The following is a 22,453-nucleotide window of genomic DNA, read 5'->3' on the forward strand; positions in this document are numbered from 1 at the left end:
AATTCATGTTCTTGTTATTGATTTTATTGTTTGTTTTTCTTTTCTAAATTAGATTTCTTTTCATTTGAAATGCCTTTGGCTTTAGCGTAGAAGTTGTGTTTATTTATGTCTTTTTCTTCCTTTCCTCTTTTTCTTTTTTTCAATCTTTCTATCCTTACCTCGGTTTAGTGGTTTTGCAGTTGCTGTAGTATAGATGCCCAGCCCAAATCCATGTCTCATAATGATATTCAGGGATCTCCTATATCATCAAGCAATTCATAGGCACAGGCACTGTCCTCCTGACTCCTCAATCCACTGTCCCCTGGTCCCTGACCTGCTGCAGCCTGCTGCTTCCTCCTAGGCCATGTCTCCTAGAAATGGCTGTACCACAGTTTTGTTTTTTCCATCTTTTGAAATCCTTTGTTTTAACCAGTAAATAATTTCCCATCTCATTTAGAATATTTTTGGTCTATGTACAATAGAAAGGTTGTCTTGTGTTTGAGAACAAAACAAAAGCCCTAGACAGAAGTCCAGTCCTGCAGTCTAGTGTGACCTCTGCAACTGACAAGCTATATGACTTGAAGAGGGTCACTTAGGTTCTTCACATTACACCTTTTTATTCTCACCTGGGAAATGAAGAGAGTTCCAGAGAGAGTATGTTCATGATAGAACAAACAAGAAAACACTTACATCATAAAGTCTAGAGGATTTTTACCCTCTTTGAATTCTGTTCTTTGTTTTCAAATACAAAGTGTCCTGGTTAGTGGAATTTCAATTTCCCCAAGTTAAAATATAAGCATGTTAATATAAGTCAATTTATTTTTTATAGATCATGGGGATAAATGAATAGGAATCTTAAGGAGCAGCTCAAAAAAAACCAAGCTCTATGATGATTTAGTGGAGTTTGTCCTGAGCTTTCCATGGATTCTGCAGCTCCATTTGGGGACCAACATAGTATAGCTGATGACTGGGACTAGTCTGGAAAGGAAGTGTCTGGTGGAGCATCTTTTTGTTGTTTCTAGAACCTGGTCTCACTTCGGCTCATGACACTTGAGTGGATTATTATTGGTCTCAGCTACTCTTGTATGAAAACCTTCCTGCTTGGGATGTCAAGCAAATCATTTCCTAAAGCAAACAAGTACAGACTATCTACCTGAATCTCTTCTGGTCTGGTGCAAGCCCAATCAAGATCAAAACTTAATTTTCTATTTGGGGCCAAAGGACAGTCCAGTGACAGAAATGTGAGGTTTGTAATAACTTGGAACTGAGAGGGAAGGCCTGAGTCTTTGTGTCTTGAGTTAAAATCTAAAGAGGCTTTGGGAGAACAGAACCCACTGGGGTCAGCAGGACCACTGCTTTTGACCTTGATACTGACAAAAGTGAAACTAGGAAAAGCAATCAAAAACATATCTCCTCTCTTGATATCCTCTGTTATTTGCCAGCTCTGGAACCTCAAACCTGTCTTCTGGTCCCTCTCTTCCCCTCTTTCACACCCTGTCCTCAGGAAGCTGCAAGATAGAGGGCAAAATCATTAACATGAAGGGAAGGAGTCAAGTTCTGAGGAAAAGGGCAAGTTTGAGGTGCACAGGGTCTAGGGCTTGAATGCTCTTTTTGGTTATCATTGACTTCTAAACTGGGATGCATGGGTTTCAGCATCTGGAATAAGTGCCCAGCACATAATAGGAGCTTACAAATGAAGAGAATAGAACAAGTTAAAGTTCTGAGCCAGCTGTGGTGATTGTTCTTGACTCTGTCTTCTGAGGGTTTCCCTGGTGGTTCAGATAGTAAGGAATCTGCCTGCAATGCAGGAGACCCAGGTTCAGTCCCTCGGTCTGGAAGATCCCCTGGAGAAGGAAATGGCAACCCACTCCAGTATCCTTGCCTGGGAAATCCAAAAGATAGAGGAGCCTGGCGGGCTGTAGTCCATAGGATCACAAAAAGTCAGACACGACTGAGCGAATAACATTCTCTTCTGACTTTTTCTCTCTCTTCAATGAGTATTTATCTAGGCCAGGAATCCTGGGGCTCACACTCACCTGCTGAGAAAGCCTGGACCGGGTGAGCACCAGGTGAGGGATGCGTGGTCTCTTGAATGTGTTGCTTCTCTGCTGACTTACTCGTTCTTCCCACATCCACCTTTCCATGCTGTTAGAGTAGTCAGATCCAGAGAATCCTGGGTATGGGCTTAGGGAGGAAAGGGTTGCAAGGAGCTCCTTTGCTTTTAGGCCCTAGGCCTGCCTCTAGCCACGTGAAACAGATCTTCCCCAAAGGCCAGCTCAGCTTACTCTCGTCTGTATAGGGATTTAGGCCAAAGTCTTTTAACATGTATTTTCCTGACCTGTTTTTTGTGCGTCTGTTTTTGTTTCCTTCAAGAAACTAAGGTGGAAAGGAGGCCAAGGGGAAAGAACAGAAAGAATAGAGGCATTTAAAATCCTGAGTCCCTGCCATCTCTTCCTTTTTGTAATCTCTGCTCCTTTCAAATATGATTTACATTATTCATGGAAATCAATCCAGAGGAAGTTGTGGTCAGAAGCTGAAACGTTGTCTACCTGCGTGCCAGTGGACTGTTCCACTGATTTCCATCATTCTGACAGGCAGGAAAGCACGAACGGATTGTGTGCTTACCTTGCTGGGCCTTGAGCTGAATCATCCACCTGTCTCACTGATCCTCACAGTAATCTATGAGGTAGATAACTGTTATCATTTTCTCTTTTATAGTTGGAAGAAACGAGGCTCAGAGCAAACTTGTCCAAGGTCAGGAAGCCTTAGATCTGGGAGACAAATTCCAGCAGTCTGACTCCGCAGTCAGTGTTCTTACCTGTTACCTGCATCTCTCTCCTTCCCCCACGTGTACGGAGGAAGAGCCAGCAGTGTGCTTACCTCCGTCGACCTAGGAGGAGTTCGCTTCGGCTCCCAAGATGCTGCTTAGACTGCGTGGTTGATGTTTGGGATTCCACCATTAGACAGAATTCCTTGTGACATAAAGCTGTGTCCAGTACATGAAGTCACACCCTAGGTTGCATCAGTCACTTCCTCAGCATAAAAGAATAAATTCAAGGTTTTCCCAATGGGCTTCTGCCAAAGAAGAGTTGTCATTTGGATCTGGTCATTATTTGTCTTAACAGAAATTATCTAAATTTGAATTTGTCTATCATTCCTAAAACACTTATTGACTAGTATAAGTAGATGCCTTTTATAGTATTTACATATCATTTTGGAAAGGGCATCAACCCATCATTATTCTTGTCTGGAATATTTCAGAAAAAAAGCTACAGAACCTGGACATATTAGGCCAACTCAAAGCCAGAGGGAATGGATGTATTTCTGTTCTCAATGAAGTAGCTCTTTGTTGGCACTAAATATGTGTTTCAGTTTGAGATGATGAGCAGGTCAGCCAAGGGACAAGAGTACTGTATTTCTTTTCAATAATGTAATTGGGAGCCTTTGGAGATCACTGAGTCTGTCCACAAAGGAGGAATGACATCAAGAAGCCCCATATTCACCACAATTATAATTCATTTTTAAAAGACCTTTTTAAAAAGTATCTGGAATATATTCAAGGGAATATATTAAGAAATAACATCCTTATATGCCAAGCACATGTATCTTTAGCATGTAAAATGACTTCATTTTTCACATAAAATTGGCTTTTTTAAATGACGAATTTGAACCTTGTCAAGCTAGGAATGAGACTAATCTTTGCTTTACTCCTCCCTCCTGCTTTTTCAGATATTTATGAATGTTAACTAAAGCTGATTCATTCTTAGATGTTCCATTCAAGATAACTGTGCAACAAAACAGCTTAAAACTATGTCAAAGGTGACAGCAAAATAGGATCATTAAAAAAAAGCGTAATTGATAAGGTTCTTCTCGAGTTAAATAGTAAAGTAACAGATACGGTTTTCTTGTCTATATCTAGATAGGTTGGAGAAGGAAATGGCAACCCACTCCAGTATTCTTGCCTGGGAATCCTATCAACAGGGGAGCCTGGTGGGCTGCTGTCCTTGGGGTCACACAGAGTTGGACACGACTGAAGCAACTTACCATGCATGCATGCATTGGAGAAAATGGCAACCCACTCCAGTATTCTTGTCTGGAGAATCCCAGGGACAGAGGAGCCTGGTGGGCTGCTGTCTATGGGGTCACACAGAGTCGGACAAGACTGAAGTGACTTAGTAGCAGCAGCAGCAGCAGATAGGTTAGTTTCTTTTATAATTATTATTACTATACTAATGCTATATTTATTTTTGTTGTTGAAAAAAATACCCTTAGAAAACTAAGATATTAAAGTCTTGAAAAATGGTCTATGGACATGTCTAATTACTATCAATATATTTCATAAGATATTTAAAATGTAGAAATTTAGTAGACTGTATTATGAACATATATTTAGCTGTTGGACTATAACAATTCAAATAGAATCATTTACAACTTATGGAGTGAATAAATGTGCCTCTATAAAGATTCACATTATTCAGTTAAATTACTTTTTTTTTTTAATTATTAAATTGTTTATTCTCCTGCAAGGCTGTTGCTTCACTGTATAAAAATAGCACCAGCAAACACAGTGTATTGCAAAATTACGATAGTAATATTCTTCACTGGACACTATACAACTAACAAACTTTTCTCCACTGGCAGTTATTTCTAGTGGAAAGATAATTTTGACCCAAATCCAAGGATAGCTGTAAGCAAGTTACAAGTCATATAAGGTTTAAGATAACCATGTTATCCTTGAATTACATAATTTTTGTAATTAGTTTTACCAGAGATAATTTCAGGAATTCTGAATATTATAACTGGAGCCTAGCCTAAAAATCACAGGATGCTGTGGAACAAGATGCAGTGTTTATCTGAAGTCATTAGAAAGTTAAGGGGTATTTTCTTCAGGAAACATTGTTACAAGTGGTTTCTTTTGCTAAAAGTTGCTTTCTAAATATCTGTCCACCACTAATTTAAGACAACTATGCTAGATTAAGTTGTTTCAAAGTAGTTTATTTAGGGGTTCCAGTTTCACTCCTCAATAGATTTTATGTATTTCTCATATGCTTCTTCACTCATTAGTTCATCTAGTTCTGAAGGGTTACTGAATGTCATCTTGATCAGCCAACCATCTTCGTAACAAGACTTGTTGACAAGTCCTGGATTTTCTGCTAGAGCTTTATTAATTTCAGTTACTTCTCCTGATAGAGGAGAATAGAGTTCACTAGCAGCTTTCACACTTTCCAAAGCACCAAACTCCTCTTGTTTGTTCAACTTTGTCCCAACTTCAGGCAGACTACAGTAAACAACATCTCCCAAAGCTTCCTGTGCAAAATTGCTGATTCCCACTGTTCCGACACCATTTTCTGTTGTTACCCATTCGTGTTTTTCTGTGAATTTCCGCACCGACAGCAGATCAGGGCCGGTGCGCAGCTCCCGGACGGCATCCACTCGCAGTCCCCAGGGCCGCGGCGAGCAGGGCGCGCTGGGTGCCCACCGCGGCCCGCACGCTCTGCACCGCGCGCAGCGCCATGTTCGCACCTTAAGTTAGTTTCTAATCTCCATTTTCTGATGTCATTTTTCAAAAACAGTCAGGAGATCCATTGTCTAACAAGTCAGTAATCTCATATGTGTTTTAGGCAGAATTTATATAAATTGGATGCCCAGGATTTGGGCTTCAGCCTTTGGGCATTTACTGAAGCTCTGCTTCCATGCTGGGCACTGGAAAAACGACATGGTGCCCACCTCAGGAAACTCATGGCCTTCTGAGGGAGACAGAGCCTTAAGAAGATCATTGCAGTGTACTGCACAAGTGCCGAGAAGATCCATAGAATGATCAGCTCTGATGACCCAAGAAGCTTCCTCAGTGAGGCAACCTCTGAGCTGAGTCATGAAGCATGAGTAGCACTCACATGGTGAGAAGGGGCCGATGGTGCCAAGTCTCAGCACAGTGAAGAGCTGTGTTTTGGGAATTGCAAAAGCATGCCCCTTAACCTCACATTATAAAACTCGAGTTTGATTCAGCCCTGGACAAAACGGTTGTGACAATTACTGATTTTCTTGAGAAGTATGAAAACAGGGCCTTCATGTTTGAACACACTTAGCTTCACATCCTGATTCTACCACATGCCAGTATGATCTTCAGGGTGTTAATATTACTGTCTCTCTCTAAATATCAGGTACCTTATTTATAAAATTAGCATTCTTACTTTGCATAATTTTTTAAGGGGTTATGAGAAACAGCATAGGTAAAGACCTATAACAAGTAGGATTGCCTGATCTGGTGAATAAAAATACAGGGCACCAAATTAAATTAGAATTTCATACAAAAACAGATAATTTTTTAAATATAACTATGTTCCAAATGGGCTTCCCTGGTGGCTCAGTTGATAAAGAATCTGCCTGGAATGCGGGAAACCAGGGTTTGATCCCTGGGTCAGGAAGATTTCCCTGGAGAAGGAAATGGCAAGCCATTCCAGTTTTCTTGCCTGGAGAATTCCATGGACAGAGGAGCCTGGCAGGCTACAGTCCATGGGGTTACAAAGAATCAGACACAACTAAGCGTGATTAATACACATATTCCAAATACTGCATGGATACACTTACTAAATAATTATATGTGGTTTATTTGAAATTCACACCCAAAGGGGCATCCTGTATTATTTAATATTAAACTCATAATTGAAGAATAGATACTTTTGAATTGTGGTGCTGAAGAAGACTCTTGAGAATTCCTTGGACTACAAGATCAAACCAGGCAATCCTAAAGGAAATCAACCCTGAATATTCATCTGAAGGACTGTTGCTGAGGCTGAAGCTCCAATACTTTGGCCACCTGATGTGAAGAGCCCTGATGCTGGGAAAGATTGAAGGCAGGAGGAGAAGAGGGTGATAGAGGATAGGATGGTTAGATAGCATTACCAACTCAATGGACATGAATTTGAGCAAACTGTGGAAGACAGTGAAGGACAGAGGAGCCTGGTGTGCTGCAGTCTGTGGGATGGCGAAGAGTCGGACATGACTTAGTGTTCAACAGTAGTAACAACAAACTCATAATAAATGAACTGTAACTCAATAAGTTATTGGCATAAAGGACAGATGAGCCTGGCAGCCTACAGGCCATGGGATCGTAAAGAGTTGGACACAACTGAGCAACTAAGTCAGGAATGGACCTTAGAGGAAGAAGATCTGGCTGAGCAGAAAATCATTTGCATCATCATCATAGCAGCTGGCATTTACTATGAACCAGGCACTGAGCAAAGGACTTTATGTGAATTCTGTTCAGATGTTTCCGGTAGCCCTTAAAAGTTTAGGTACACGGCCCCAAAGCCCATTTTGCTTCTGCATATCAGCTTGAGTGTTCCCTCGTCAGGTAGATCATCCCTGACCATACTGTCCAGAAGCATTCCTTCCGGTTACTCTGTCTCAACCCCCTGTCCTTTCAGAGCACTGGTGACACTTCATGTGAATCTGTTCAATATCTTTGGTTTATATTTTTCCAGTCTCTGAGGACAGAGGCTGTGTCTGATTTTATCACAGTTGTGTTCCTTGTATCTGCCAGCCAGTTCATTCCCTGGCAGTTGGAAGACACCCAAAAAATAATTATTGAACAAGTACATTCTTCTGCACAGAATCATCTTCTCAGTTCAAAGAAACAAACAAACAAAAAAGACCTCCAGAAAACTAAAAACAAAAAAAAACATAACCTACCAGGACTCCAGAGTCTCCGGGTCCAAATGTCCATTAGTGGGTCAAAGCATCTATTTCTTTTCTTTTTCAAAAAAAATTCTGTTTGTGCATCTGATACATAGCTAAAGAAGAGCACTCTGGTGAGGGCAGGATACTGTAAGGAAATTCACTATATGAATTCATGTTAAAATCTGATGGATACAGTTTCCTCCATGCAATATTTCAAGTAAAGCTTCATAGATCTTTCCCTAAGAAACATATTGGCCATTACCTTTGGCTCAATATAAACTGGTTTCATACCTAATCATACCCATCCTGTTCTCTCCAACTTTAAAAAGTGAGAAAATGCTACAAGCAACAAATACATTGAAATTAAAATGTATTTTCCATGACCCTTAAATATGATAAGATGGTCAAGCTTATTCAAAATAAGAGATGTGAAAACTATAACTATGTTGGTATCACTTCTCATCTATCAGATGACAAACGTGCAAAAGTTTGACAACATTTTATTGGCAGGACCACAGAGAAACAACCACTTTGATACATTGCTGTGTATGTTAGTCGCTCAGTCGTGTCTGACTGTGAAACCCAATGGACTGTAGCCCACCAGGCTCCTTTGTCCGTGTAACTTTCCAGGCAAGCATACTGGAGTGGATTGCCATTCCCTTCTCCAGGGGATCTTCCCAACCCAAGGATTGAACCTGGGGCTCCCGTATTGCAGACAGATTCTTTACCATATGAGCCACCAGAGAAGTACAAAAGAAAATCCAGAAAAGTGATGATCAAGATTATAGACTCTTGTTCCACAGCAATAAAGCAAACACAATGTCCATGGCAGCCTTTCCATGCTGAATGTATTCAAAGGAGAAGTAAAAAAATATTTTTGGGATGATGGGGAGGAGAAGAGAAAGATGGTAGCGAGAATTTTGTGAAATAGTGACTCCTGTGTAAAAGTGGATGAAGAACCAAACTCTAGGAGCCATGCTTTGAAAGGAACTGGGGTATCAACTTCAGATTCCACTTAATCAACAGGTTCTGGGTCAAGTCTGGGGTAGAGGATTTCACATGTTTTATCTGATTTAATCTTAGTTCTATATTTTAGCCATGTGTTGCCCCCTCCTTCATCAAACTCTTATAAATGAGTGTTAACATTTACCTTTTTTATATCACCAATCTTCTCTGGAAGTGCTGATGCATAGTTAAGGTGTGTGTGCTCAGTCACTGAGTCGTGTCCAACTCTTTGCCACCCCATGGGCTGTGGCCTGTCCTCTGTCAATGGGATTTTTCAGGCAAGAATACTGGAATGGGTTGCCATTTCCTCTTCCAGGGGATCTTCCTGACCCAGGGATCAAACCCAAGTCTCCCACATCTCCTGCATTGGCAGGCAGTTTCTTTACCACTGAGCCATCTGGGAAGCCACATAGTTAAGGTAGCCAGAAGCAAAACCAGAGAAGCCTGTTGTAGTAGAAAGAATAGTGGAACTCCAAAGATGGCTATGTTCTAATTCCTAAAACCCATTAGGTCATATGGCAAAGGGGAATTAAGGTAGCAGATAGAGCTGAGGTTATTAACAAATTGACCTTAAGAAAGAGTATACCCTGGATTATTCAGGTGGGCCCAATATAATCACAAGAGTTCTTAAATGTAGAAGAAGAAGGCAGAAGGGAAGGTCAGAGCGATGCAATGTGATGAGAACTCAGCCAACTGCTGTTAGTTAGTTTTGAAGACGAAAGGGGGCCATGTTCCAAGGGATGCGGGCAGCCTTGAAAAGCTGGAAAGAACAGGGAAACAGATTCTCCTATAGAGCCCTCGAAAGAGACCGCAGCCCTCCTGACACCTTGATTTATCCCAGTGAAACCCATCTCAGACTTCCAGCATCCACAAAACTGTAAAATAATAAAGTTGAGTTGTTTTAAGCCACTAATTTTAAGTGTGTACTAATTTGTTATAGCAGCAATAGCAAACTAGTGTGCTTGTTTACGGCCACAGACTGAAAACAAAACTCACTACAGATGATCCAACAGATCAGGTGCCTCAAAGGGGTGATGACGGATGAGTTCAGGATGGTCAACCTGATGTGGCCTGGTCCTTACTGAACCTGATTGTGAAGATACAATGTGTACTAGCTGACCACAGCATTGGTGAAAGGTCATTCATTCTTGGCAGAGCAGAGGGGAAGGATGAGCAGCTCAAAGGAGCCTGAGAAATGACCAGAGATAGCAAGTGTAACTCCAGTCCTGGATCCAGGACTTGCTGTGACAAGCAATTACTGTAATAGTTCAAACTTTGACTCCCTTGTTCTTTCTACAGCCCTCCTTCCTGTCTATGATTTCATCTCTACATGAGAGGTAAAGAATACATCTCATTTTATGCTTACAGTTTTTCTTGTACATCATGTCTTTCTCCTATATGTAGCACACTTCAAAATTTTTTGAAACTAAAAATTTTAATAGGACATGTCTAGGTGCTCACTTTTTTCTTGCCTTTCATGTTTGGGTATATGATGGGCTCTTGAATTCCATGCACTGTGACACATCTTCGTATCAGCAAAGTTTTCTATTAATTAATTAATTTTTAATAATCTGTTTCTGTTAATTTATTGCTTATGGTTTTTTCTGCCATAAGCAAAAGGAATAATTTTTATCTGGAATTATTATCTAGTCTCTGCCCTACCTATTTATCACATTTTCACTCTCAGCATTTCCATTTTCCTTTTTTTTTAATCTTGAGTAACCTTGAGAACACTCCCTCCCAGTGTTCTGAGAACCACAGAGTTAAGATAATAGATATCCAGGGGGGTGGCACTGCTGATTGGCCATTCTGAAGATAACCGTTCAACATTCTCTTCTGTGCATGGTGAGGAAAACAGATGCCACAAAGTGACGTTTGATGGATAGTTATAAAATCAAGGGGGTGAGAGCACAGTGAGAATAAATTCTGAATTTCCAGTCAGTGGATCTTTTAGGTAGAAAGCAGATGAAAACAATGAACAAATAAACAGATGAAAATCAGACTACTCAGAAAAAAAATAGGTTACTTCCTTGTATTTTTTCTATGGCTTCCTTCTTCTCAAGCTAATTCTCCAAATCACTGCTTCAGTTTTCTTCTCTGTTGGAGTGTGACTAATTATGTGATTATATTCTAACTTTTTTTTTTTAACAATAGTCCCATCTGATACAGTTTTTGATTTCTGATTCCATTTCAATTAGCTCCTTTTAAAAAAGTAAGTTTGTTATATCTATTTCATAGTTCATCTTTTATTTCAAACATCCATGTTTTCCTTAATCTTATTCAGAATGCAAAGCTGATGGTTTTTAAAATCAATTAGGTCTCCTGTAGAAATATTTTCCAAACACATGTTATTCTGAAAACCTCAAGGGCCAAATTCTCTATCATTTATGTTATATAATGTTTCATAGGCTTCCCCTACCACGTTTTAAATATTGATTATCCTTGAAAAGGGAGAACTATATTCAGCTCTGGTGAATGCCTGTAATCATGGGGCAACGGTGAGTGTTAGAATCCTCTGTTTGCATCTCAGATTGGAGGACTGGATGGGCAAGCCACCTAGCCCGTCTTTGTTAGCCTGCGGATTTCTTTTTATTCTGAATCCATTCACTCTAAAGGACAGATCCCCTGGTCCTTACAAGAGAGGACTTCTGACCTTCAGGATTGATTCCTCTGCCCTCATGGGGCCAGTCATCTCTAGCAGTCAGTAGTTCTGCCCGTATTCACCTTCTCACTTTTCCTTACTTAGAACTCCTCTAAGGTGCATCCCCCTAGCTTCTCATTCTAGGCTTTGCTACGAAAACATCCTTCCTGATATCTGGCAGATAGCTGGGGAGCATTCCTAGTTGGTAACGCCAGTGTGACTTTCATCTTCTTTGTGCTCATGAGTACTTTAATAGGAAACAGGAGAAGGATAACCAGGACTGCTTGGTTTCTGCTCTCTGGGAGCTCTGGTTGAGAATCAATGGAGTCTTTCCTGCTGGGCTTTCAGACACTTGCCCCACTTGCTATTTTGCCTCGTCTCCCATATAGGAATCCTGTGCTTCAGCCTTCCTAATTTCTTCGCTTCCTCTCTGAAGCACTACCCTCATTCATAGCCAGCCTCTTCCTAACAGTTTCACAAGATGGCCTCCGCAAAGCCAGCTCCACGCTGGAGATTAGGGTGCAAAGGTTCCTAGAGGGAGCTTGAGGTCAACGCCTGTGGAAAGACGCAGGGAAGCAAGATTAAACAGAAGCTGAACTCCCATTGAAGGCCTTGGGAGCCTTGGGGCTGGAATGGTCCTTTAGATATCCCACACTGGGAAAAGAGGGGCAGGATTTTATATCTCAAGCAAGAATTCTTCAGATGTGGACTGCCCTCGGAGAAGACATGACTGTGAGGAAGTCAGTTTCAATAGGATTGACAGCTGAACACATCTTCCAGCAGCACACCCAACATCTGAGGGAATAAACTACTCGTTCCTCAGAGGGATCTGGGTAGCATGGCCCATGGTCTACCTCAGGCAGTCAGTGGATAAGACGGCCCAATACCTTAGCCTCTTGAGTCTTAAGAAACTGAATTGAAATACTAATAACACAGAGTGCTGCTGGGAGCTGGCATGTTGCATATTGAGTGCATATTGCATATTGCATATTGAGTGCAGCACTTTCCACAGCATCATCTTTCAGGATCTGGAATAGCTCAACTGGAATTCTATCACTGCTGGGAGCCAGCGTGAGGAACTCCACCCATGGCAAAGGTCATGAGGAAGGAGGCTCAGCATACGCAAAGGCGGGATCAAGCCTCAGGAGTCCCCCTGGAAATTCTTGAGCATCTACCCCCAAAACCAGAGCCTGCCTACTTTCTGCTTTGTGCCTTCACCTACACCTCTGACTTTACGGGGGGCTGTCCCCCACTACCTCTCTCTGAAAAAAGAGTTAGCTTACAGCTCCAGTTAATAATTCCTGGGTGTGACAGTGTTTCAACCTACAAACTCCTTTGGAAATCCTCTAGCCTGCCTGAATAGGTTTTTCTGGCCACATGTGATTGTTCAGAGCCTCCCAACTGTGAGAGGCAGGAGATGTTCTAAACTGTCTAAACACAGATTCCTTTGAGTAGTTAAAAGATTGATTATAAATTGTATTGGTGAAGGGTTTTTCACTTATTGGGCCAATGTTTGCTGCTAAGTCTCCATACCCCTTACCTACTGTGTCCTTGGCAGTGTATTGATTGATATAATGGGTGTATAGAAATGTAAGTAGTAGCCTCAATGTTTGTAACCTTGGGACCCTTGAGTTAATTCTTTTCTTGACTGAGCCCACCTCACCTTTGCCCTATAGGAATGCAGCTTTGTCCAATGCTTTTTTGGAGGCTGGTGCCTGACTTTGGAATAATCACCTTTAGAGAAAAATAAGTTTCTTAAAATGTTAACAGGCCTCCGGGCCAGAAGATGATGCGAATCACCTAAACTTTTGCATATGATAAGTTTGCAGGAAGAAAGCCTGGCTTACTGCATGACTCTACCCCTTCCCCCATTATCCTCTATGCATAACTTAATGTATAAAAACTACTTTGGAAAATAAAGTGTGGGCCTTGTTCACCGAAACTTGGTCTCCCCATGTTGCTCTCTCTCTCAAATTCTGGCTGAGTCTCCATCTGGAGCGCGGAACCCGCCATGCTTACTAATTATGCCTGGGCTTCTAAGATCCTACTGGGGAGGCCTCAGTGTCTCCTCTCCTTCAGGAGAATGGAAGGATGCCTGCAGCCTACATAAGTGGTGCAAACTTCTTGTCTTGAAGTTTTATTGGTCTCCCGCGTAAACCAAGCTACTCAGCCTCTTTTCTCTACTGAATTTTCCTACTGAGCTATCCTCATTCTATTACTCTTTATATCTTTGATAAATATTTAAATAGGTAGGTCGCCTACTCCATCTCTCCTTTGAATACCCTGGATCAGCCGGGGCTGGACCCCGGCAGAGTGCCATCTTTCATTGGGTTGATTAAGGTAAAGGGCAAGATTATAAACTTCCTGCCATCAATTAGAGTAAGATGACAACCAGATGGCCTTAGATTAGAACCAGAATTGTTTAGAGTACTTCAAGCTAAAAAGATTTTTTTTTTAATTTATGAGATATAATTGACATATAACATTATATTGATTTCAGTCGTACAACATATGATCCCACATTTGTATATATTGCAAAATGATCACCACAGTTCAGTTTAACATCCATCACCTTGCATAGTTACAAAACCTTTTTTTCTTTTGATGAGAACTTTAAAGATATACCTTCATAGCAACATTCAAATATGAAATACAGTATTGTTAACTATATTTATATTATTATAACTATATTTTATTTACTAAAGATGGTTTATGACAATTGATAATGAAACTACAGAATAGTATTAGATAAATATAATCCTCTGCCGCTGCTGCTGCTGCTGCTAAGTCGCTTCAGTCGTGTCCGACTCTGTGCGACCCCATAGACGGCAACCCACCAGGCTCCCCGTCCCTGGGATTCTCCAGGCAAGAACACTGGAGTAGTAGTAAGCAATTAAAACTAGGAGTTGTCCGTTTTGAGAGAAGACCAAAAATGAACACAGACTCCCGGTTTTGTGAAGAGATTTTATGTTGTCTCTATAATTTTCCTTCCTATAATACAAGAGCCTGAAACTAAAATGATCACAAGCTTTAAATACCTATGGAAGAGATTTTTGTCTCATTCAGCTGTGAAGCAAAACCCTCATTTATGTCCTATCACCTTATAGGTCAGCAAGGCCATGAGTAACTATGACTTAGAAACTTGATATATGCTTCCTCAGAGACAATTGATGACTAGAGATGGGAAAAAAAATTGAATCAGTGGTTACAAACCACATGCGTGCAGAGGAATGGGAGTGGAAGGGAAGGGCCTTTCATTTTCCAAGAGAAGCTAAAAATTCAGATTTCTGTGTGAAGTTTCCAGATTTTTTAGTGTAGGAGACTAACTCACCTTAAAAAAAATTATCGTGTGAGTCAAACAATAAATGTTATAAAGTGAAGTCAGGCCTGCGGGCTGCCTGACTGTAACCTGTGAGTTCGTTTCATCAGAAGCCTTTTTGGTGAAGTCAGTGGAAGTTGCGATACACACAGAACACTGCTGTCATTTATCGCAGTAGCATTTCCTTCAAAAACTTTGTTATAACGTTACATTGGCCCCGGAATATTGCTGTTTAAGTAGACAACCAACATCAAGAATATCACTAATATACAGTAAGAGTATAACTATACATTCCTTTATATTTGGCAATAGTTCAGGTGAGTAAAAAATTTAAGGCTTTTGACCAAAGGCCATTATAAAACTTTGAGAGACTAAAAATCTAGTACCTTTTGCTCTTCAAAGTCAGTAGTGACACGGACACATAGTATTTCGTATTATCAGTTTCTCCTCTTTCTATTGGAAATAACATTTCCCTATTTGTGTCTCAGTGGTAAAGAATCTACCTGCCAATGCAGGAGACATGGGTTTGATCCATAGGTCAAGAAGACACTCTGGAAAAGGAAAACGCAACCCACTCCAGTATTCTTGCTTGGGAAATCCCATGGACAGAGGAGCCTGGTGGGCTACAGTCCATGGGGTTTCAAAGAGTTGGACAGGACTGAAGCAACTGAGCACGGTACAGGCATTCTTGAGAACCACGCATCCTTTTTCAGTCGTGTGATTCCTTTGGGAGCTGCCATGTTTTTGTCTTGTGTTGATTTCCTGTTCACTATTAACTGATCTAGTCCTGAGTGTCTGACCCAAGGCAGATGAATCAGAGCTTCCTGAGAAAAGGAATCAGACCCTGTCTGATGGTAGGAACTTACAGGAGCCACGTGGAAGAAGTTTGTCTCTGATGAAAGAGACGAACACTCAGCTCACCTGCCAGGAAAAGCAGAGCAGGTGATAAGGAAAGAGAGAGGGGGGTCTTGGCTGCATTTGTGACCCTGGCTCCAGTTGTTTCTGAGACCTGGCTGTATCTCTACACTACTTTCAGTCTGATTGTTCACAGAAACATGCTCAACAGTACATGTCATTAGGTAGTATAAATCAAAACCACAATGAAATACCTCTTAAACACTAAGTGGCTATAATAAAAAAGACAATAGCAAGTATAGGTGAGGATGTGCAGAAATTGAAACTCACATTATGGTAGGATTTTAAGACGGTACGGTAATTTTGGAGAACAGTTTGGAAGTTTCTCAAAAAGCATCTTGAAAATTGGAATGGTATGTCTGCACAAAACTTATACGTGAATGTTCATAGAAGCATTATTCATGATAGCCCCAAAGTGGAAACAATCTAACTATCTAACAGCTGATGAACAGACAAAGTGTGAGAAATTCATACACAAGGGGCTTCCCTGGTAGCTCAAACAGTAAAGAATCTGCCTGCAGTGCAGGAGACCTGGGTTCAATCCCTGGGTCAGGAAGATCCCCTAGAGATGGGAATGGCTACCCACTCCAGTATCTTGCCTGGAGAATTCCATGGACAGAGGAGCCTGGTGGGCTACTGTCCATGGGGTCGTAAAGAGTCGGACACCTCTGAGCAACTAACACTTTCCCTTTCAGGTTCTCTATAAACAGAGAAAGAGTGATCCAGTAAGGGGTATTTTTTATTTTGCACACAGTCAGGAGAAAATCCTGGCCTGTGAGTGCAGCAGGAAGAAAAGTATGACTGGAAGTACTTTCCTATGTGAATAAAACTGATTAGAAACTCTACTTGGAACTCTGAGGAATGTTAGACCTGTGAAATCGGCTCTCTGAGGTTGATTTATTTTATGGCTATTTAATTGTCCCCAAGTTATCATCTCAGGTCAAACTGAGTATGAAAATACTGTATAAATGGCATAACTTGTGTTTCATTTTTGCTTAATTTTGGTGGAAGAAGTTGATTTTTTTCTTAAAAATCCTTTTCCAACAGAAGATCGTGTGTCCCAGACTCTGAGATGGAAAAATAGATGGCATCTCTCTGCAGGGCTAGGGAATGGCAAAGTTGAAATATTGAAAAGCCAGAGAAATGAGGAACCTAGCAATGGGTGATTTTTTTTTTCATTATTTATATCCTGTAAGTTTTCAGAAATAAATTTTAACACACTGTGGTAAAGTGTGAGTGTTTAATTCAGCATGAAAAAGAAGGCAAGTGAAGCAAAAATACGGGTGATGAATATGAAGACTGAATTAATTAAGATGCTTTGGGATGAATTCATGTGGTAAAAACACATCTAATCTAATTTTAGCCAAAAGGGTGACTGAACGACTCAAGTAAGTAAGAAGTCCAGGAGTGCATATAGAGTCAGGCAAGGTTTATTCCAGGAGTTCAGACAATGTCACTAAGGCAAAGTCTTTTTCTCTTGACTCTCCCTTTTTTTTTTTTTCCATTTCTTCTTCTCTAGTCCTATCTTTTATTGTGTTGACTGCATTTGCTTTTTTCCACATTTCCCACTTCTACTGTTTTATATATGTGTATGCATGTGTGCATGTAAGTGGTTGCTTTATTTAAACACATAATTTAATCAAAATCTCTATTCTCCAAACAAAAAAAGACACTTGACTTACTTTTATTTCTCTCTACACTATTCTTTGGGTGTTCCTTGGAAGGATTGATGCTAAAGCTGAAACTCCAATACTTTGGCCACTTCATGCGGAGAGTTGACTCATTGGAAAAGACTCTGATGCTGGGAGGGATTGGGGGCAGGAGGAGAAAGGGACGACAGAGGATGAGATGGCTGGATGGCATCACTGACTCGATGGATGTGAGTTTGGGTGAACTCTGGGAGTTGGTGATGGACAGGGAGGCCTGGCGTGCTGTGATTCATGGGGCTGCAAAGAGTCAGACACGACTGAGCGACTGAACCGAACTGAACACTATTCTTCCCAACTTCCATGTTACTACTCTCTGAAATTTTGGTCCCAGCTTGTTTTTAAACACATAATTTTTCAAACATTATTCATTTTGATTTACTACTATATTTTTGTTGATTTATTTGCTCACTGTGACTTTTTGCACCCTTCCTTTAGATTCACTTTTTTTTTTTCTTGCAAGAGTACACCCTAGTGTAGTTTTTTCAGTGAGAGTCTTTGGATAGTAAATTTTTCAAATATTTGTATGTATTAAAATATCTATTTTGTCTTTCCACTTGGCTAGATATAGAATTCTGAGTCCAAAATTATTTTCCTTTAGCATATTGACTGAAGGTCTCCAGTGTTGTTGATAATTTCATTGTCATTCCTTTCTTGTATTATTATGTCTTTTCGCTCGGATAGCTTTTAGAATGTTCACTTTATCTCTGATGCTCTGGAATTCTACATGATATGCCTACAGGTGTGTTATTATTATTCTGCTATGGCACCCCACTCCAGTACTCTTGCCTGGAAAACCCCATGGATGGAGGAGCCTGGTAGGCTGTAGTCCATGGGGTCGCTAAGAGTCGGACACGACTGAGCGACTTCACTTTCACTTTTCCCTCTTCCTGCATTGGAGAAGGAAATGGCAACCCACTCCAGTGTTCTTGCCTGGAGAATCCCAGGGACGGGGGAGCCTGGTGGGCTGCCATCTATGGGATCGCACAGAGTCAGACACGACTGAAGTGACTTAGCAGTAGCATACACTTGATAGGAATTTTCTATTTGAGAGTTCATTTCTTCCCCTTTAGCTTTGGGTTGTTCTTCCTAGTATCTCTTCAATATTATCTTTTCACTATTTCTTCTATTCTCTGCTTCTGACACTGTACTAAATATATAGATGTGTTCTCTCTGAACTTTTCTTCAACTTTGCATTCTCTTTACCTTTTTGAACTTCATTCTGGGAGATAAACTTTGTTTGACCTTCCAGTTTACCCATTCATTCTTCAGCAGTAAGGAAGCTGATATGAAGCTCATCTATTCAATTTTTATTTCAACACTATATTTTCATTTTAACATTCCTAGTTGATCCTAGTTCTAGCATGTCCTAGTTTCAAACTTTCTATTGTTTCGTGGATTTTATTCCCATCTAAATTTGTTTCCTTGAGGATTTTGAGGATATCCTCACTGGGGAGTTCCTCCTTCCAGTATTCATTGATACTAAACAATAAAAGTACATTTATGAATAGATTACATTGAAATAAATGTCTTAAGAACTAGAAGCTTCTAAGGGATGGAGAACCAAGAATATTCTCTTCTCTCTTTCTATTTTACATCTTCTCAAAAGATAGCATTTGGGAATGAAATGGATTCATAAAATGCATTTGACCCATTTAGAAATACTTGTAAGAAATTATATTCCTCCAGAGAAAAACTAGGAAGTTATTTTTTTTTCTCTTCCCTTTCCAATCTTGATAAAAAGTGCTAAGGACACATAAATCAAGATTAAAACTTTGCTTCATCAAAAGCTTGCGAATGAAATATAGCAAGGCAGTCTAAGACAACAAACACAGAGAATCAAAATGTCCAGGACTCTTGGCATCCTTATGTTTGCTCTGAAGCTTAAAGGGTGACACAAAACCAGTTGCAAGAAGTGAGAGTGAACTCTGTCTTTAACATTTGGAATCTGAGATCAATAATCAGGTAAAATTGTAATTGGATTTGGAAGAGATTTAGCTTCTCCTCCCTTAATGATCCTATTTTGAAACCTGAACTTTGCTGGGAGGGCTAAGTAATTTGAGTTTCTTAAGGCTACACTGAGAAGCCTTGAGTTTTGCTTAATTGTTTCTAAATATGGAAGAAAACAAAACATGGAAAGACTGGTTTTGATTAGGTGGAGTGAACATTTAGACCTGCTAACCTGGAAACCGGAGAAGGCAATGGCACCCCACTCCAGTACTCTTGCCTGGAGAATCCCATGGATGGAGGAGGCTGGTGGGCTGAAGTCCATGGTGTCGCACAGAGTCGGACACGACTGAGTGACCTCACTTTCACTTTTCACTTTCATGCATTGGAGAAGGAAATGGCAACCCACTCCAGTATTCTTGCTTGGAGAATCCCAGGGACTGGGGAGCCTGGTGGGCTGCTGTCTATGGGGTCGCACAGAGTCGGACATGACTGAAGTGACTTAGCAGCAGCAGAAGCAGCAGTGATTTCAAAATTCCATTTTGTTAGAAAATACCTTGTATAGTAAAAATGATGGGCCTATGTTAAATATATTTCTACTTTTCATCTATTTAAATGAACTGCTGTCCTCTACAACTACTGGCTTTAGGCACCAGATTAAAACACAGCTTTTCAAAAATTTATTTCAAAGCCTGAGAAAATCAAACACACCCATTACTGAAATCTATCCTTCTAGTCCATGAAATGAATTGCTTCATTGAAACCTAGTTGTTTCTACCAAATCCCTTTGTTAAACATTGGCTCTACATGGATAGACAGTTTTAGAATTTTCCAAAAGTGATCACAGAGCTGACTCAAGCTTTCTGAATCTGTACCGCTCAGGGTGTTCTGTGGTTTGGCTCACAAACCTGAAGTTACTCCAGTCTTCACTAGAACCATAAGTCTTGCCCTTGGCAGATAAATATTCCATTCAATTTTTCAGACATGTGCTAAATAAAGAAGGGAGAACGATGGTAGGAATAATCACGGCCCAAGATCCACAGTTATCACTCACAACACCTTGTTAAAACAGAATCTCCTGATTTTGGCAAAGTGATGGACTGTGCTAATGCCCGATTTAAAAAAAAATTCTGTTACCAGATAAATTTTCTAATTAACATTTGATAGTATAGTCCTCATGACTATCTAAATATTTGCCTCTCTAGAATGTGCAGGTAGAGAGGGGCCACATTTTTTTTTTAAACAAATGAGCAAACAAATAAATAAATAAACCGATGGGATTACCACGAGAATCTCAATAAGCACTAATGTATGAGCATAGTGCTAGGTACTTATTAAGCACATAATAATTGGTTAAATACCAGTGCAGTGCCTTAGGCTTTATTTATAGGTAGTATCAATTAGCTATTACTGTATAAAAACTCGCTGAAAACTCAGTGGGTTAAAACAATGACCATTTATTGTTGCTCAGGGGGTTGTTAATCATCTGAATGGTTCTTCCGGTTGTGGATGGACTCACGCATGCATTTGTAGACGTGTAGGCAGCTTTTCTGATTTTTGGACTGGCTTATTCATAGGCTGAGTGTCAGTGGTGTTCTGGTCTAAGATGGGCCTGGCTGGAATCCATCAGTTCTGCTCCATGGGGCCTCACATCCTACAGGAGGTTAGCCTGGGCTTGTTCACGTGGCAGTCACAGGGCCACAGGAGGTCAATCAGAAGCAAGCACAGCCTTTCGAGGCCTAACCTTTGAACAGATGCTTCACTGCTTTGACCACATTCTGTTGTCCAGAGCAAATCCCAAAGCCAATCCATTCCATAGTCAATAATGGGGAAACAGACTCCATCTTTTAGTGGGAGGAGTGACCAAGTCACATTGCAGAGTTACATGAATACATGGAAAGATAGATAATTGAAGCCAGTTTTGCAATTAGGCTGCTAAATAGATTTTCAGTTAATGTGAGAGAATATGTAAAAGGAAGGGATTTCACTTATACATATTTCACTGCTGGATAATGTTATCTACATTTAGGGTTTCCATTTCCTTTAAATTCTGGGTTTGAAGTTTGGGTTCTTTGATTCTTTGGTGATGTGCAGTAGAAATTGCAGGTAACAGGCAAAAAAAAAGAAAGTAAAGAGAGAAAAAAAAAATAGGGTAGCTCACAGACTCTAAGTTTAAGCTTCGGCAAGGACAGGGACCCTGGGTCACTCAAAATTTAGACAGCAAGAACTAATCTGTTCAGGGCACTGCCTTAGGATTCAGCTTTCCTGGAGAGAAAGTCCAATTGGCCTCTGGGTTATTTGCCCAGACCTTGGTCATAGGAGGGTCAGGTACCTTGATTCTAAAGTGGTAGCAAGAATGCAGGCTAAGAGTCTGGACAGTTCTCTAAGATAACACGGAATTCACTAGCAGATGAAGGGAATTCAGGGCAGGCAGACACAGCAGTGTTCTCTAGAAAGTTTAAACAGCTTGACCCTAGAAAAGAAGATCCAGTAGTGGTTAAATTCCCACCAGTGAGGGCATGGAGAAGTCAACTGTCGTGTCCTTTCTTATCACTCTTCCCAGCAAGTAAAATTTAAAAGTAGCTAGAGGCAAAAGACGCAGATTATCCAGATAGAGAAAGTAAATTAGAGCTGTCTTTCCTCTACCCATTCAACTTACTTCTCTAATTCTTCATCTGCCCTGGCTTGATCAAAGCATAGTCTACAGATTATTATTAAGCCTTTACTCTGCTTCAGAGAATGTGGGAAATGTGTGGACAAAAAGAAAAGATACATTTTTCAGAGTTATAGAAGTTCGGAATGCTTCTGGCCACTGTGACTTTACTCATGGGATGTTTATTGTTACTGAGCAGTAAGTCCTAAAGTAGTGGTTCCAGAGTGGGTCCAGAAACTCAACAAAGTCTTCCAAGGACCCGGTGCTCAGAGTAGCTGCAATGTCTCCTCAGAGCTACAAGGTGGCTGCTGCATCTCCCAGCACTATATTCTCACAGGATAGAATCTCTAGTAGAAGGGAGAGAGGAAAGAGCAAAAGAAACACTTTTGCTTTGCTCACTTCCCTTTACCCAATACCCTTTGGTGTTATCCTTTAACGCTCTTACATTTTATTGGCCAGGACGTGACCATCCTTAACCTAATCACTCTAGAAGGGAAATGAGATCACCATGATGGGCTTAGACCAATTTTAGTTCAAACTCTCAAGTTTGGCACATTGCCTCTGGCATCAATGGTGCCTCCACTCACATTTACTTGGCTTTGTCCCTA

The 22,453-nt window shown here is 40.6% G+C and overlaps 1 protein-coding gene, 1 long non-coding RNA gene and 1 pseudogene across 2 annotated transcripts in view; 1 reads left to right on the forward strand and 2 right to left on the reverse strand.

Annotated features, from left to right (window-relative positions):
* The window catches only part of MINPP1 (multiple inositol-polyphosphate phosphatase 1), a 52,948-nt gene extending 49,886 nt beyond the window's left edge, over positions 1 to 3,062 (forward strand). The window contains exon 5 of the mRNA XM_044935384.2: positions 2,698 to 3,062. Coding sequence (XP_044791319.1) covers positions 2,698 to 2,776 — 79 coding nt within the window. The 3' untranslated portion in view covers positions 2,777 to 3,062. The remainder of the gene's footprint in view (positions 1 to 2,697) is intronic.
* LOC112581638 overlaps positions 2,034 to 22,453 on the reverse strand; it is a 39,569-nt gene continuing 19,149 nt past the window's right edge. Inside the window, exons 2-4 of the long non-coding RNA XR_006548095.2 lie at positions 7,672 to 7,804; positions 2,860 to 3,054; positions 2,034 to 2,163 (exon numbers count right to left, since the gene is read on the reverse strand). This is a non-coding gene — a long non-coding RNA (uncharacterized LOC112581638). The remainder of the gene's footprint in view (positions 2,164 to 2,859; positions 3,055 to 7,671; positions 7,805 to 22,453) is intronic.
* LOC102406768 lies at positions 4,959 to 5,509 on the reverse strand (annotated as a pseudogene).

The sequence above is a fragment of the Bubalus bubalis genome, chromosome 23 (genome assembly GCF_019923935.1).
Source record: "Bubalus bubalis isolate 160015118507 breed Murrah chromosome 23, NDDB_SH_1, whole genome shotgun sequence".
In the NCBI taxonomy this organism is placed as follows: Eukaryota; Metazoa; Chordata; class Mammalia; order Artiodactyla; family Bovidae; genus Bubalus; species Bubalus bubalis.